The sequence below is a fragment of the Pteropus alecto genome, unplaced genomic scaffold (assembly GCF_000325575.1).
Source record: "Pteropus alecto unplaced genomic scaffold, ASM32557v1 scaffold75, whole genome shotgun sequence".
NCBI classification, from domain to species: Eukaryota; Metazoa; Chordata; class Mammalia; order Chiroptera; family Pteropodidae; genus Pteropus; species Pteropus alecto.
This window is the reverse complement of record NW_006440638.1, coordinates 10,596,385-10,613,128: the sequence shown is the minus strand read 5'-3', so window position 1 is coordinate 10,613,128 and position 16,744 is coordinate 10,596,385. Positions and strand designations below refer to the sequence as shown.

General features: G+C 37.0%; 1 protein-coding gene across 6 annotated transcripts in view; it reads left to right on the top strand.

Moving 5' to 3' along the window:
- Positions 1-16,744, top strand: part of MITF (melanogenesis associated transcription factor) — a 212,665-nt gene that overhangs the window by 169,831 nt on the left and 26,090 nt on the right. For 4 of the 6 annotated variants that reach the window (XM_006917478.3, XM_006917477.3, XM_025050806.1 and 1 more), the window contains 3 exons: positions 12,761-12,988; positions 14,030-14,113; positions 16,230-16,325. In XM_006917478.3, the coding sequence (XP_006917540.2) occupies positions 12,761-12,988; positions 14,030-14,113; positions 16,230-16,325 (408 nt within the window). The remainder of the gene's footprint in view (positions 1-12,760; positions 12,989-14,029; positions 14,114-16,229; positions 16,326-16,744) is intronic. The other 2 variants (XM_015593632.2, XM_025050807.1) reach the window with 1 other exon arrangement.

The following is a 16,744-nucleotide window of genomic DNA, read 5'->3' as shown; positions in this document are numbered from 1 at the left end:
AAAAAAAAAAAGCCAGAGAAAAGACTTAGCAACATATATCTCATATCCAACTGCATCTTAATATTTGAGTCCAAAGTGTCATCTTCTATATAGGTGGCTATGGGAGCCTCCTAATTATTTTTTCTGTGTCCCGTTTTATCTCCCTTCCACACTGACCTCAGAATGATGTTTTACAAATGTTCACCTGATCATGTCACTTTTCTGCTTAAAACCTCCCAAAGGCTTCTTCTATCAGAGCAGAAAAATCACATTTCTTTCAGAGGCCTGCAAAGCTCCATAAATAACATCTGGCCCTGACTGCCTCAGTTCATGTGCTGACCTGAACTGAGCACTGTTGGCGTGGTCATTGTTGTCCATCTCGTTCCTCCAATATGCCAAGCTGCTTCCTACCTCAGGAATTAAGCTCCTCTGGCTCTCAGCATAGCTGGTCTCTTCATATCATTTAAGTTTCAGCTAGAATGTCACCACAGAGTAGGCTTCTTCTCTACTAATGGCTTTCCATGGTTTATTTACTACGTTGCACTGGTGTTACTCTATGAAATTCTTCTTGATTTGTTTCCATCGTGTTTGTCTCTGCTTGCTCAACTGAAATACGGTTTTTGTAATATCAAGAGCTTTGTTTTAGTTGCTTCTCTGTCCTCTGTAAATGGTGGTTTAATGAATGACTGCATTGTTAAATGGGGGTGGTTACTGTGTCCCCGCATGTCAAGCTCTCATCGCGGTACTCCTCAGTCAGAAAGTGCTCTGAGATGCTGCAGTTATTGTCAGGGTCAGTAATTCCAAACTAGAATTTCATCTTCACATAACCGATACAAGTCTTAGGAATCACCCAAGACAGTGCACTTCCTCAGAAACCAGGAGACCCCTCAGTCTCCTGATGTAGATCCTGATGTTATTATGAAGCAACTGCTTTTTGCTAGTTTTCAGCTCCTGTAGACTTGACCTTCAAACCAGCAGCATTCAGCTCTCACATCTGACTGACCTTTTGCTTAGGCCCAGGGCAATGTTTTCATCTCTGACAAACTTGACCACTGCCAATTTTTTAAGAGTGTCAGTTCTTATGAAAAGAAGTTTTGCTGCCTGTACCATAATGATCTCTAATACCCAGTAAACTGCAAACAATGGAGGCATTTTTTTGGCTGGGGGAATGCTAAAACAAGGCGTCTGCAATTCTAAGGCAGTGCTAAACTGGGGCACACGGAAAAGTTCTAGCACGTGGAATGCTGCACTCCCAGCTCTATTAGGAGGGGGGAGAACTGGACAGTCCTTACAATGAGCTATTATAAGGGCATCACTGAACCACGCAATCACAGCCCTTTACAAAGCCATAAAAATGTATACAAATATATTTGATATACTATCAAATGGTATACAAACTCAATTGTCTGGACTTGAATATTAGACTAAAAATTTCATAAATAACAGAGTCCCCTTAATCTAATCAAGCATTTTTTAAAAAATTGAAATGAGGCAATTTCATTATTATATAACAATTTCGTGGGTTTATTTGTTGTTTGCAAAATTTTTAATAGAGGAATGATGCCTGAATATATTTTTATTTGTCCGGATCCACAGAATTTAATTTTTATGGAATGTATATATTTTTTAAATTATAAATTTGTGTCATGTATATTATAGGAAATATAGAAAAGAATCAATAAAGTAGCGATAATCTATAATTTTATTATTCCAGTATAGTCATTATTAAGTCTTTGCTAAATAATTTGTAATTGGTCTACTTTGTCTATGCATTCATATAAACAACATTTTAAAGCCAGTTTAGGATCAAAATATATGTAGTGTTTCTAACCTGCTTTGTGTTCTCCTTAGTTGTGAACTTTCTCCCTCATTAAAAGTCATTTTATAAAATTTGTATTTTAATGACTGCATTGTATCCACCTATATACTGTTGTTCTCAACTGGAAGCAGTTTTGTCCCTTACAGGACATTCGAAAGGTCCAGAGACATTTTTGGTTGTCAATAACTGGTGCTGGGGGGAAGGTGTTACTGGGATCTACTAAGTAGAGGCCAAGGGTACTGCTAAATACCCTACAATACACAGGGCAGTCCCACTGCAAAGAAGTATCTGGCCTCAGGTTCAATAGTGCTGAGGTTAGGGAACCCTGAATTTATATGGCTACCTCGTAAGTAATTTAATCCAATCTATCATTAGATCTTTGTTTCCACTTTTTGTTGTTAGAATTAATAGTTGGCACACTTTCTGTAAAGGACCAGAGAGTAAATATTTTAGGCTTTTGGGGACATAGGTCTATTATTCAACTCTGCTCTAGCACTGGTATAGCTTGAAAGCAGTCAAAGACTATATGTCAATGAATGAGCATGGCTTGTCCCCCATAAAACTTTATTTGCCAAACAAAGTGGAGGGCCTTAGGTAGTAATAGTAATTTGACCATTCCTATTATAGATAATGCTTTGATTGACATCCTTGTGCTTAAATCTTCACTCGTTTATGTGATGATTTTCTTTAAAAAGTTCTTGAAAATGTAATTGCTGATAAACGTGTATGTACCTTTTAAAAGTTTACATCAGTTTATTTTATTTTCTCACCCACATCATATGAGATTGTTCGTTTAATGAGGCTCTTTCTAAGCACACATATACCACCACCATTCCATCAGATTTGGAACTATGTCCAGGAATGTGGACTATGAAAGGATAAAACAAGATTTGCTAATTTAAATGCCTTCAAGTAAGGCAGATAATCAGTAAAGTGTACTAGTTGTCACTGGCGAGGTGAAGAGCAAGTGGCCATCAGAAGAGGGAAGCCGCCTCTCAGCTCTCTTCATCGAGGCCCACTAGACTGCAGTTCAATGTTGCTAGATCTTCCACTTCATTTAGAGAAACCAGAAATTCAAATTTTCATATGAAAACTTCCAGTTTTTTATTAAATATTGGGTAGGCCAATAAGCCATACCTGTGGACTGTTCCCAAGAGCCACCTGCTTGGGGACCTCTGCTTTAACTGTGACTCATCAAGAGGTCTGCACCTCAGAGATCGAGGCAAATCTGCAGGCTCCTGGCCATGTGTTCTAGATCCTCAGGGCCCTAAGCCTCATAGATGAGAGCTATAAGAAGTGACCATCTTTGTGCAGACCCTAGGAGAAAAGCAAACTTTATCTCTCCGAGTAGGGAGTCAGGCTGTGAATCACTGCCTGACCTCGAGATTTAGTTCCTCCAGTGCTTTTTCAATTAGTCAGGAAGAGAGAGAATGTCACATCACCATTTCCTCAGAACATTTCCAGAGGCTGTGAGAGTCCTAGCCTCCAACCCCTACAGTGGTCTGCACAATCAGACCCCTTGTTCTTAGCTTCTGTTCTCCCGTCATTCATGTACTTCAGCCACACTGATTCCAATTATTCATTGATTCACAAATATTTGCTGAGTTTCTACTATGTGCCAGGCCATGTCTGGACAAAGTAGAGCAGGGTATAAGGATCAGGAGCACTGGCAGGGCGTGGGTTGAGATTTTGAGTAAGTTCTTAGGATAGGTGTAGGAGATAAGATCAGAGAGGTCATACCCCAGGGTGGGTGGGAAGTAGGCAAAGTGGGCATGGGTCTGCAAACTTTGTCAGACTTGATCAAACAGATTTTTGGTCCTCTCACTCAGAGATTCTGAGTCAGTAGCTCTGGAGTTGGGCCCAAGGATGTTCATTTCTAACAAGCACTACAGGTAGCACTGGTTTAGAGAATTGTAGGCCATTGTAAGTACTTTGTTTTTTTTTTCTCAGAGGTAAACAGGGAGCCATTACAGGGTATCTTATTGCAGAGGAGTGACATGATCTGACACGTTTTACAAGGATGACTCTAGTCAGTATATTGAAAATAGACTGCAAGCAGGCAAAGACAAAAGCAGATAGAAGAGCCGAGACTTTCAGTAATCCAAATGAGAAATGATGATGGCATGGGTCAAGAGGTAATAATAGAGATGGTGAAAATTATTTGCATTCTGGATATATTCTGAAGAGGAAGCCAGTACATTTTAATGGATTGGACATAGGGTGTGAAGGAAAGAAAGGTGGCAAAGATGACCAAGGTTTCTGGAATGAGCAACTAGGTAAAACCATGTAAAGACCATTTTCTTTTTTACCTACCAGAAGAAAAAGCAATTTCATACATTTCAACCTAATCTACTGAGATGGAGTAGCCCATGGGAGGAGCTGATTTGGAGGAGATGATGAACATATTAAGTTTGAGATGTCTGCAGTCCTCCAAATAGTGCTGTGGAGTAGACGGGTAAGATGAATCTAGAGTTCAGAGACATCTGGACTGAGCATTTAAATCCCTGAGACCGGCTTAGATCACCAGGGCTGTGCGTGCAGATAGGGAAAATCAAGCTCTGAGCCTTGAGGCACTGTGACATTTAAGAAGGAGAGAAGCGGGAGAACTAGCAAAGGAAACTTGAAAAGATGAAAGAAATTAGAGGAAAACCAGGCAAGTGTGGTAAATTAGAAGCCAAATAAAGAAGTTGTGTTAAGAGACTTTTTTTCTGTTCCCTGAACATGAGAAGCTTGTCCACACCTGGGACATTTGTGCTTGCTGGGCTTCTCTTCCCACTAATCTGCCTGGCTCATCTCTTCCCCAACTTCAGATCTGCTTAAATCTCACCTTCTCAGTGAGGCCAGCCTTGAACAGCTTATAGAATATTAGAGTAGTTGCTTGACATCTGGTTGGTACTCAAGCAGTATTTGTTGAATGAATGGTGAACATATAATTCTTTTCATGGGAGCAGAAATCTAAGTGAGAAAGTATTCAAGCATTGCACTCAACATGTGGCGTGGTCCATGGAGCACCCCGTGGGTGCTTATTAGAAATGCGAGGTCTTTGTTCCCACCCCAGACCTACGGTGTCACACTGCATTTAACAAGATCCCAGGTGATTTATATACACATTAAGGTTTGCACCTAATCCTGTATTTAGTTTTTTATTGTATATGGCAAGAGAGCTTTGGGCATACGCTTAGATATCAACGACTCAAGAGGTTAAAACTGTCAAAATCAGATGTCTTCTACAGTTGCTTCTGTATTCAATCAGTTATCTTCATATGATTTTAAAAACCTCTGAAGAGGCTTTCAAGAGTATTTTCTATGGTTATCCAAGTGATTTCATATTTTTATTTTTTTAAATTTTATTATTAGTTTCAAGTATATGTTACATTGGTTAGACATTTATATAGTTTATGAAATGATCCCCCTGATTACTCCTCTCCTCTGGCTCTACACATAGCCATTACATTGCTGCTGACTGCATTCCCTAAGCCGTGCTCCCCAGCCCCGTGACCATCTGTCAACTACTAATTTATATTTCTTTAACCCTTCACCGTTTTCTCCCAGTCCCCCCACCTCCTTCCCTTCTGGCTGTCACCAGATTGTCTTCTGTATTTGTGGATCTGTTTTTGATTAGTTTGTTCTTTTTGTTCCTTAGATTCTGCATATAAGTGAAATTATATGATATTTATCTTTCACTGTCTGGCTTATTTCACTCATAGCACAGTAACCTTTAGGTCCAGCCACGTCTTTGCAAATGGTACAATTTCATATTTTTTATGGCTGAGTAATATTCCATTGTATATATGAACCATAACTTCTTTTTCCAATCGTCTGTTGATGGGCATATAGGTTGCTTCCATATCTTGGCTACTGTAAATTGTGCTGCCATGGACATAAGGGTGCACAGATCTTTAGGAATTATTGTTTTGATTTTCTTTGGATAAATACCCAGAAGTGCACTTGCTGGGTCAAAAGATATATCCATTTTTAATTTTTTGAGGAACCTCTAGACTGTTTTCCATAGTGGCTGTACCAGTTAGTTTTATTTTTAATTGACCTAAGCTAGGAGTGAATATAAAATGCACAGCTGCTGGTCCATGGTGAACAATTTTGAATGAATGAATGCTAATTGTTTTCTATAATTTACAAAACCTTACTGTTTAACATGACATAACCATGCACAATGAGTGATATGATTCTCAGAGTGCAGGACTTGTAAATGCATGGTTTTCTCCCAAAGTGAGTAATAGATTAAATTTATTAATCTTGCTGTTTCTCTCATAGGAATTTTATTCTGAAGGTGGCATTTTTATTCCAAGATTATAAATACTCTGCAGGCAGATGGCTACCTCTCTTAATCTTTCATATTTCTACTTGGTGGAGATAAAAATTTGATGTTCTTTTTATAATTAGACCTTTGGCTTATATTAGTCAGAGAGAAAAATTATATATATATACGAGGAGTTTTCTTATGATAATACCTTTTTTCCTGAGGCTACTAAATGTTGCTTGTCCTAAACACAAATCATCCCCAACTTGCAGATTATAAACACACTGTTTTATAAGTCATTTAGCTAAGGGTAAAAGACTTGGAATTTTTGGTAGGGCTAGTGTAGTTTATTCTACTACACCATCAAAATTTTAGAAAAATGCATTTGCTATCCTTTCCTTTCATACACATTTATAATTCATTTCTCTTCATTCAGAAGCCTCATGATCCTACAAAGGAATATGATAGAAAGCAGTGTAGAAGTATACAGACCAATAAATATGGGACATAAATTCATATATATTTGTGTGTGCACACATAGGGTATGTGAACACACTTCAGGATTTACAATTTTATTTTTACTGCTTTATTCATTTCAAGCCCTAGATCAATATTGATCAGTTCTGCAAGGTATTGGCCTAGTTTATTTCTGAGGACAGAATCATGAAAATCTGGGTCTGATTTTTAACCCTGGCAAGTCTTAATTTTCTTTACAAAGTTTCTGGTGTTTTTATCTTTAAAATAGGGACAATTAAGTATACCCTGGGTTCTTTCTTGGCTGCTTGTCCAATTTAGACAATATTTGAAAAAACAACTACACGAAATTATATACACATATACTATTTCTTTTTAGAAAAATCACCTCATTCTTTCCTTCAAACCTTGCTAAAACTTCTATGTAATAGGAAAACTGAATTCTGGTTAGGTCAAACTTTCTTACAGAGCAGAGGTTTGCACTTTCTGTAGAAATCCTGATAATGGATATTTCAGGCTTCGAGGGCCATTGGGGGCTCTGTTGCAACTACCCACCTCTACCTTTGTAGTGTGAAAGCGGCCATTGACAATATGTAAATGAGTGGGTGTGGCTGTGTTCCAATATTGTTGACACAAATTTAGATTTCATATAATTTTCGTGTATCATGAAATATCATTCTTTTGATCTTTACCAACCGTTTAAAAATGTAAAATTTATTATTAGTTTACACGCCTTAAAAAATTGGGAGTGGGCCTTATTGGGCTGTTGGGCAGGCCCCCTGTAATAAGGCAAAAGATCTTGGGCTTATCAACCTTAGTCACTTCTAACTTTCCTTTAAGTACTCTTTAATTTGCTTTTTGTTTGTATCTGATTTGGTTCTTCTCTCTTAGGTCAGGATTCATATCCTTATTGGTGTGCTTATTGTTCGTTAAGGATGCCTTCGTACAGATTGTACAGAAAACAAGTCAGAGTGTGAATAAGTGTTCTGTGCTTGAGTTTTCTTTCGTGGTGACGTTATATTGTGGGACTAAAAAGAACCTTAGCACTTACGAGATGTGACCTTGACAAGACTTTGTCCAAGTAACTTAAGGAAGCTAGCCATCTCTGTTTTAGTATTCTTTCAGGTATGGTGATTGCATAATTGACCTTCTCTATAAACTAATTTAAAAAACAGTATGAAAGTGAGGGTGGTAGTGGATAGCAATTGATTGAATTATAATCCTTTTGATATTTTTTAATTTACTGAGCAGAAGAATACATAAAATGAGAAATCTAAAACTTTGTTGACTTGTTAAAAAATAAATTATAAACTAAAAGGATCATGGGAATTTTTATTCAGTTTTGTTTATATTCTGGTTTACAGATAGTAGGATGAGTAGAACAGTGGACATCAGATGGGAACTTTTTTCCCTCTAGTGAATTATTTTGTCAGCCAAGATGATAGTATCTACAGGCACCATCTTACACTGATGTGTTCTAGGATCTTTAGAATGAAACTGATGGAAAACAACCTGTCAGTGTTACCTGAGAAGTGGCAAAGCTAAAGTGTGACAGTTAGAAGGTGTTCCATTCCAATTCTCTTGCTGTCAATTCAAATCTGAATGAAGAAAGGGAAAAGGGCAAAACATCCCTGGAGGCAAAAGTGATAAAACTAAAACTTCCCTACTTGGGGCACATCATGAGAAGACAGGGGTTTTTTTGGAAAAGAAAATAAGGCTGGAAAATACAGAAGGCAGCAGGAAAAGAGGAAGACAGAATATGAGATGAATTAATTCTATAAAAGAAGCCATAGGCATGAGTCTGCAGAAGCTGAGCAAGGCTGTTGAGGACAGCACATTGTGGACATGTCTCATTCAGAGTCCCCAGGAGTCATTGCAGAGTCAAGGAGATGTAACAACACAGTAATAAGGAAGAAAAATTTCAAAGCCTTTGGGTTTTTGCACTCTAACCAGGTCATGGTCATCCTTTACGTGAAATGAAATTTTTATCAATAAAGTACGATATTTGAATAGAGTGTAAAGTATTCTACCTTTATTTTGTGGTCTATGCTTCAAGTGCTGAACAATACTCAACTTTTGCTATCTGAATTCCTTAACTTGAGTAGTTTGTTTAAAGGTCAAAAACATGCAAAAATTGTCAGGAAATCTTGCAGATGTTAATGCCACATATGTTTTAATTTGTATGCTTGTATGTAGGCAATTTAAAAATTAATGAAGAGGAAGTCACTAACTAAAAATCTATGGTTTAGGATTGTTGAGGACAGAAATTCTATTTGAATGGCTTTTAAAATAGTCAAGGGACTATGGAGCCTCAGTAATGCTCTGAGGAATTTAGGGTAGGGTTAAGTGTATCCTCCAGCACCTTTGGGATGGGGGAAGCAAGACACACAGAGGTTGTGATGAACGACAGCCTCTCTGCATCTTGTTTCCCTCATCCAGGTGGTGAATGACATGGCTAGGGTGGAGTGGTGAGACTGCTAGAGTACTGTGTTCTAGATCAGCAGTTCTCAAACTGCGATCAAAGAGCAGGGGCGTTTCAATACCCTTGTAGTGCTTTTACTAGGTTGAAACTCTTTTCATAATAGTACCAAGATGTTAGTTTCCTTTCTTCATGCTCATTTCATGAGTATGCAGAAGTGTTGTACAAATGCTATATGACCTGTTAAAATGTCATTATTCTGATGGCCAGTGGGATTTATGCTAGTGTGTTTTAAAAATTTCTCAGTTTTACTTGCTAATATGCTAAATATTGATAGATATAATCCACATAAACACAATAAATTTGAAGATTTAAAAAGGGTGCTAAGACAAAAAAGTTTGAGAACTGCTGTTTCAGATACATTGCTAAGTCAGAGGCGTGATGTAATTTAATGCTGAAAACACCTCTATGAGACAGGTTCTATTATTACCCCCATTGAGCACACGAAGAATTAAAGGCCTGAAAAGTTAATGACTTGCAGAAGGTCACATAAATAGTAAGTTGCAAAGCCAGAATTCGAACCCAGTTTTCGAGTGCTTAACTAGACTGTTGACTGTGTTGTCAGACATGCTGTCTCTCAGAGAAGCACAGGGAAGTTCCTGGATTTTGACGCTTCTCAGAAGAGGAACTAACCTTCTTAGAACCTAGGCCACCCCTCAGGGAATGTAGATATGATTATCTTCTTGAACAGTGTAAAGCAGAGACCACATTCTAGTGGCCTGTGGTCTGAGTCCAGCCTATAGATGTGTTTAATTTGTTTTATACAATGTGAAAAATTAAACAATTCGGTGTCATTTTTTAATCTGGGAGATTTCGTTTAAAAAAGAACTTCAGATTGATAGCTAAATTGAAAAAGTGGAAGATCTAGCTATATTGGACTGATATTCTCATATCGCCACAATCAGCTGCAACTTTATCAGCTGTTTTTTTTAGATGAAATATGCATCCTCTAGTTTGCCACAGACCTCACTAATCCCTATTACATTATAGCTCATGAACCTCATTTATGTTACCTGTTTCAGATGTTTGGATCAGAAACAGCTGTAAATGTTCTGAGGCAATCTGTTCTCAGCTTAATTGAAAACTAAAAAGACCCTGACAGTCAAAAGTTAAAATACATTCCACTCTGATTACCCCAACCTGGATGTAGTAAAGACCTCACTGGCAGTGCTAAATAGAGAACGAGTGGCTTCTTTTTCTTACTAAAGCATAAAATTCTGATTCATTAAAGAATAAGGTTCTGCCAGTGAATTAACATTTATTTTTAAATGTGCAGGCTTTTCTTTTTTAAGTGTAATAGTGAAATGAGCACTTTACACTCATTGCCCTCATTTTATGTTTATTTTAGTAATGTCTGTTGTCCTCATTATTATCGTGTCTGGACCCTTTATGAAACTTAAAATCCCTCTGTGAACCTCTGTGTGCATGTTAGATCAGTCATTTGAAACAATTTGAGACTGTCAACCTAAAGGACTTTAGTATCCTGGGCATTTGGAAAGAATTATTAAGTTTCAAATTTTTTGGATAAAATATCTCCCATTTCAACTGTGAATATTAACCATTATCATCATTTTAAATGTGTATTTGTTTGCCTTTTTTCTTCCTTTTTCTCCAGACTATAAGTGTCATAAAGCTGGAAATCATATCTGTGTGTTCATAATATATATTCTGTGCTTTCTTTGCACCGTGTTTAGCGCATAACAGTAAATAATGGAATGAAAAATGAGTAAATATGTAAGTGCATCAGTTGTGTATATGATAACTCTTGTTCTTCTCTAGTCCCAAGAACAATATTTAAAGATTTTTGGTAAAAGTTTTCATGCTTTCTAATTTGAGGGTTAAATTGAGGAGACATTTATTCCACTTAAACATATATCCACTTAAATATACATCCAGTGTGAGTGTGTATGTGTGTGTGCATTTTTTCTGCTTTATTTAGGATAGCTACTCTTCTTCCAGATGCGAGATCAATAGGAAAGTTGCATATCTATCCAGCTAAGAATAAGATGTACATTGAGACCAGGATGCAAGATGAGGCTGATGAACTTGGAAGTTTAGCACAGAGACTCCTCCATACTAAAAGACAGTCTTCCTGTAGTTGTAAGTGGCAGAGTTATTTGGCTGTTAGAAAAATCTCATGTGTAACAGCAGCTTTTAGGCAATTTCTTCTCCAAAGGGGGCATTAGCTCTTAACCTATTGCTGAAAGAGAAATGCCATTGTCTATTAATACTACTGGAACTAAAGATGAATAGTGAATCGGCCTTGATCTGACAGTGAGTTCGACTTTGATAGCTCATCACTTTAAAAGGTTCTTTTATATTTATGAAAAAAAGCATGACATCAAGCCAGGGGGGAAATTGATATCAATATTTAAGACCAAATTTGTAGGGTTTCCAAAGAAAAAAAAAAAAAAAAAAGCCCCTTGTGGGAATGGTTTTTTTTACATGCCTAACTAATTATTAGGTTATTAAAGAAAAAAAAAAAAAAAAGCCCCTTGTGCGAATGGTTTTTTTTACATGCATAACTAATTAGCTTAGGTTATTATAAGCAGGGCTGCTGTGATAAAGTTTCCGGTGGTGTCTCGGGATACCTTGTTTATAGTGCCTTCTCTGTGCCAGTCAGTCTACAAATCGGAATTACAGAAAGTAGAGGGAGTGACTAGTCTACCGTTTCTCGTTGGATTGGGGCCACCTAAAACGTTATTATGCTGGAAATGCTAGAATATAATCACTATCAGGTGAGCTTTATTCTTATTCTTATTCAGTCTCTGAAATATAATGCAATAAATTGAGTAATTCACCTTTTCATGTTATTGTAATAGACACACTATTTTCAATAAGAACAGTTTTATTAGTTTAATGCTGTTTGTTTGATGCCATAAGAAATAATTCAATGTAGCTTTGAACAAAGTAAATATTAGTAGGATTTTTTCCCCTAGTGCGTTGCTGTGCTTTCTCCAGCAGTTTCTATACATAGCTCGTAAGAATAAATTGTGATTATCAAGGAAAAGTGACTTTAAGTTGAGTATCATTGATTTTAAAAAAGCATTTCTAATTCTGTATTAATGTTTATAAGAAATAAGAAAGGAGGAAAAAATATCCTGGTAGCTTCATAATCACACATTTAAAAACACATACATTCAAGTCTTACGCTTTTGAAAGAAACTGCTTAATGTAGAATTGCTTTTTATGTTGCATTCAAGATCTTAATTAAAATGTTGAATAATCATGTCCAAATAAAAGTGGGAGGAATTAATCCACAACTAGTTGGTAGAATCATTAGAATGTTTCTGTTTATTTTCTACAACCGTTTTACAGTTGTTTCTTAAGTTTTATTTTTTAAACAAAAAGCTGTTCTGTTTGCCGAGGGAAGTGAAATAAATTGAGTTATGTTCCTTCTAGATTACGGTTTTTGATCTTAATAAACCCTTCCAGGTGCATTGCGGAAATTTTTGCCCTACAGATAGTTGTAAATTTTTAGTTATTAGAAGAAGGGCAGAAGGCTTAAAAGAGATGTACCACTAATTAGCAGGGAAATAAAACAGGACAAAAGTATTACCCCAAATCCTAAAAGTTAGACTTTAAACTTCAGTAATATCAAAATCCATTAGCACAGTACCTGGTACATAACAGGGGCTTAATCATTAATTCTGTTGGTGGACTGGCAAGTCTCATGTTTGTGCCTTAAATGAGCTGTCCGAAACTCACAAATAACAGCGCTGTCTTCTCTTCCCTCCGTGGCTATGTTCAGGTGCAGACCCACCTCGAAAACCCCACCAAGTACCACATACAGCAAGCCCAAAGGCAGCAGGTAAAGCAGTACCTTTCTACCACTTTAGCAAATAAACATGCCAACCAAGTCCTGAGCTTGCCATGTCCAAACCAGCCTGGCGATCATGTCATGCCACCAGTGCCGGGGAGCAGCGCACCCAACAGCCCCATGGCTATGCTTACACTTAACTCCAACTGTGAAAAAGAGGTAATTCATGTCTCCTCCCCTCTCCTGTTTTCTTACACTAAATGACTGTCTGTTGGATATTATTCCCGCACTTGACTATGGACTCTAGTCTGTCCGTGTGGCCACATTCACTGGCCTGTGTCTCACATTCTCCAGCATGGCTGTCACCCTCCAGCCTCTTCTCAGCATCACTGGGTAATTGGGTTATAGCACACAACGGGAGACCTGGCCCACTGAGTGGAACATGGAGGCGAGGACACTTTCTCTCCCATCCTGTTTCTGCTGCATTAGCTGAGTGTTCTCTTCTCTTCAATGCCTTTCCATTTACAAAGCAGTGAAAATTCAGAGAGAGGAGAAGGGAAGGTGGAAAAGGAAAAGCAAAAATAGAAAAGGTGTGGGACAGGCGATTTAGAAGTTCCGCTTGTTGTGAATGTCTGGAATATTATTTTTATTTCTCTCTGAGTTGTAGAAAAAAGTACAGAATGTGCATGGATGGATATGAATAGTAGAGCACATGAGAATTTAACAGAAAAACAAAGGTTTAATTGTTAGATAAGTTCAGTTTTATAATAAAATTGCTGCTGCCTGTTAAATCTGCTTTTGTAAAGGCTGGATTGGAGACAAGACTCAAACACACCTCAAGCTAATCGTTGCATCAAAATTTGATGCATAGATATACCTGAGAGGAGAGTTGTGATTAAATGCCTGTTATTTCTAAATTATGAGATGATGAGCCTCATTTTAATGGAGTTTTACTGTACTCTGAAATGTTTATATGATTTCAGAGGTGACTTTTCTGAAGTTTGGTTAATTTTAATTTCTAAAGGGATAAAGTCTTTTCACCTATGCCCAAAGCAACTGTCTTTTCTCTGTCCATATTTGTCATCTATCAAGCTGATTTGATGGAAGTTCTTCCTTCATTATTTCGTTTCTCAGTCAGATTCCACTTTATTCGAAAGCGTAGTTCATCTTGTTGCTGCACCATCAGCCTCCTGTGAACATGTCATTAAAAAGTCATTTCCAAATCTAAGTCATGGGCTGATTTTGCTTGTGTTTTTGCAGGGATTTTATAAATTTGAAGAACAAAACAGGGCGGAGAGCGAATGCCCAACAATGAACACGCACTCACGAGCATCATGCATGCAGGTACTGAATGACTCGGTGCCCAAGGATGTAACGCTTTGTAATGAGAATCTATGTTTGTGGCTAATCTACCTTCCTGATGAATTAAGGGTTCCCCACTCATCGATTTCTTTTTTAAGATAGAAAGCTATGACAGAGCCATTGTCTTCATAGTGTCTCATGATTAAATAATCCTAGGGAAATTAAATTTAAAAATGCATTTTTCATTAAGTTGCTTTAAGTCATTAAATAGTATTTAAAATACATAAATTTTAGTAAACAAAATTAAAAAGCTGTACTTCATTTAGATGCCATCGTCAGTGTATGTTATGCAAATGTGTAGGGTAGCAACTTTGATAGACTATTTGTAAAACCAAAATATGTGTATAATCTATATATTATTTTATAAGATGGAATCTCATGGAACATACATTCTGAAACTTTATTAATTTACTAATATTTCATGGCTATATCCCCAAGTACTTAGAGGTTCTTATATGACATCCTATTTAATGGATATATAAATTATGCTACATTTATTTATTAATATACTTATGTATATTTAAAAATGTGAGTTAGATGTATAAGAGAAATAATAAGCCATAAAAATCCTTTTTTTTTTTGCTTTTCTGTATTTTATGTTATCAACTTGCATTACTTTTTTATAAGAGAAAAAAATTATTTTAAAAATTTTATAACACTAACCCAGTAATTTTATTTCACTAAAAATAAAATTAATAATATACAAAGAAAGGTTGTTCATAAGCCCCTTGGCCCATTAGTCTGTTTACTAGCTCAATTAGAAAATTATCTTTTAAAAACAAGACAAATAAAACTAGTGTATGTTGAAATGGAACTTAATAAACCAAGTACTGGCAATTATTCAAAGCTGACCTATAGTTATTCTTCTCAGGGACCACATAATGCTCATTTTTTGAATGTTTACTGTATTCCTGCACTATGAGCACTCATATGATTTATCCTGAAATCTCACAGGAATGCAATAAGGCAATGAGTATTATTAACCTTATGTTACAGATTGGCCTACTGAAGCTTTTAAAGATTGGGGCTTTGCTTCTAATACAGAAAGTGCGAGAATGAGGGTTCCAACAAGCCCCATGATGTTAGAACCTGTCCTCTTTAATTGGAAGTGGCAAAAAAAAAAAAAAAAATACACAAAGGAGCATGTCTCTGAGTTCTGAGATTTCATTGTGTGCTTATGAAGCACTCTAGATCTAAGTGTGTGTTATACATACGTGCACGCACACACAGCAACTAGTTTAGATATGTAAGGTGTTTACGAACAAATGGTTTCACATATTTTGCAACTGCTGCAATGCACATGTAATCACTGTTGTTTGTGATCATAACTCATGCTTTGGTACTTTAGGAATAAAATTGATCTAGTGGGAATGTCAGCTCCACGAACGTAATGATAACCTCGTCCTGGTGTAGTCCTTGGGGAGTACCAAGCACACTGGCAGCTCTACAGGAGAAACTTTATAAGTCACTGTAAGATCAGTGCAGGGCCAGCCAGTGGCCTGAGAACCACAGTGCCCCCACATGCCCCCATGGGAGCAAAGGGCTGAATTACCATGTGTGTTTTCCTACTCCAAGGAGGGTCTAGGAAGGGTATGGGATATAGTCTTCGGAGAAAAAAGGGTATGTCAGCTATTATTCAAGATGAGGTTTCCTGGTTCATCTTTCCGATGGAGAGCAGACAGTTTACCATAGCAGTTGAGAACACGGTTCAAATTGTGGCTCTAAATCTTCTTTGATGTGTGACTTTGAGCTAGTTGCTTCTCGTTTATCTCACCTGGAAAATAGATATAATAGTACCTACTCTGTTTGGGTTAATGTCAGGGGTAAATAACTGAGCCCACAAAAAGCCCTGAGCACGGTGTCTGACACCTGTGAATCACTTACTAGATGCTGGTTGCTAATGCCATCCTTATCATCTGTTAGTATTAACTAACGGCCTTTGATAGTTTTCATATTTTGGGAGGAAGAGCACAGTTACTTCTTAGAATCTAACTAAAGAGCATTATTGCTTTGGGTAAGAAGAAACCCAAGATCTCTTCTTGGGTTGCTTTGAACAGTTTTTGCTTATCTCTCTCTTCAATTGACCTTTTTCCTGCAGATGGATGATGTTATCGATGACATCATTAGCCTAGAATCAAGTTATAATGAAGAAATCCTGAGCTTGATGGATCCTGCCTTGCAAATGGCAAATACGGTATTAATGACTTTTTTTTAAAGAAAATTTTGAGCTACTTCTAGTGTTCTCTCCCTTTTCCTGAACTTTATCTTTGCAAGTGATTCATTGAGAAATTTATTAATAATAAAACAGGTAATTATTTCAGGATCACAAATAAGTGACTTAGGCATCAGGAATTAAGTAGCTTGATGGATCCTGCCTTGCAAATGGCAAATACGGTATTAATGACTTTTTTTTAAAGAAAATTTTGAGCTACTTCTAGTGTTCTCTCCCTTTTCCTGAACTTTATCTTTGCAAGTGATTCATTGAGAAATTTATTAATAATAAAACAGGTAATTATTTCAGGATCACAAATAAGTGACTTAGGCATCAGGAATTAAGTATTTCTCATGAGATTATAAAGCTCTGTACTCCCTGTAGTTCAAGTACTTTCAGCA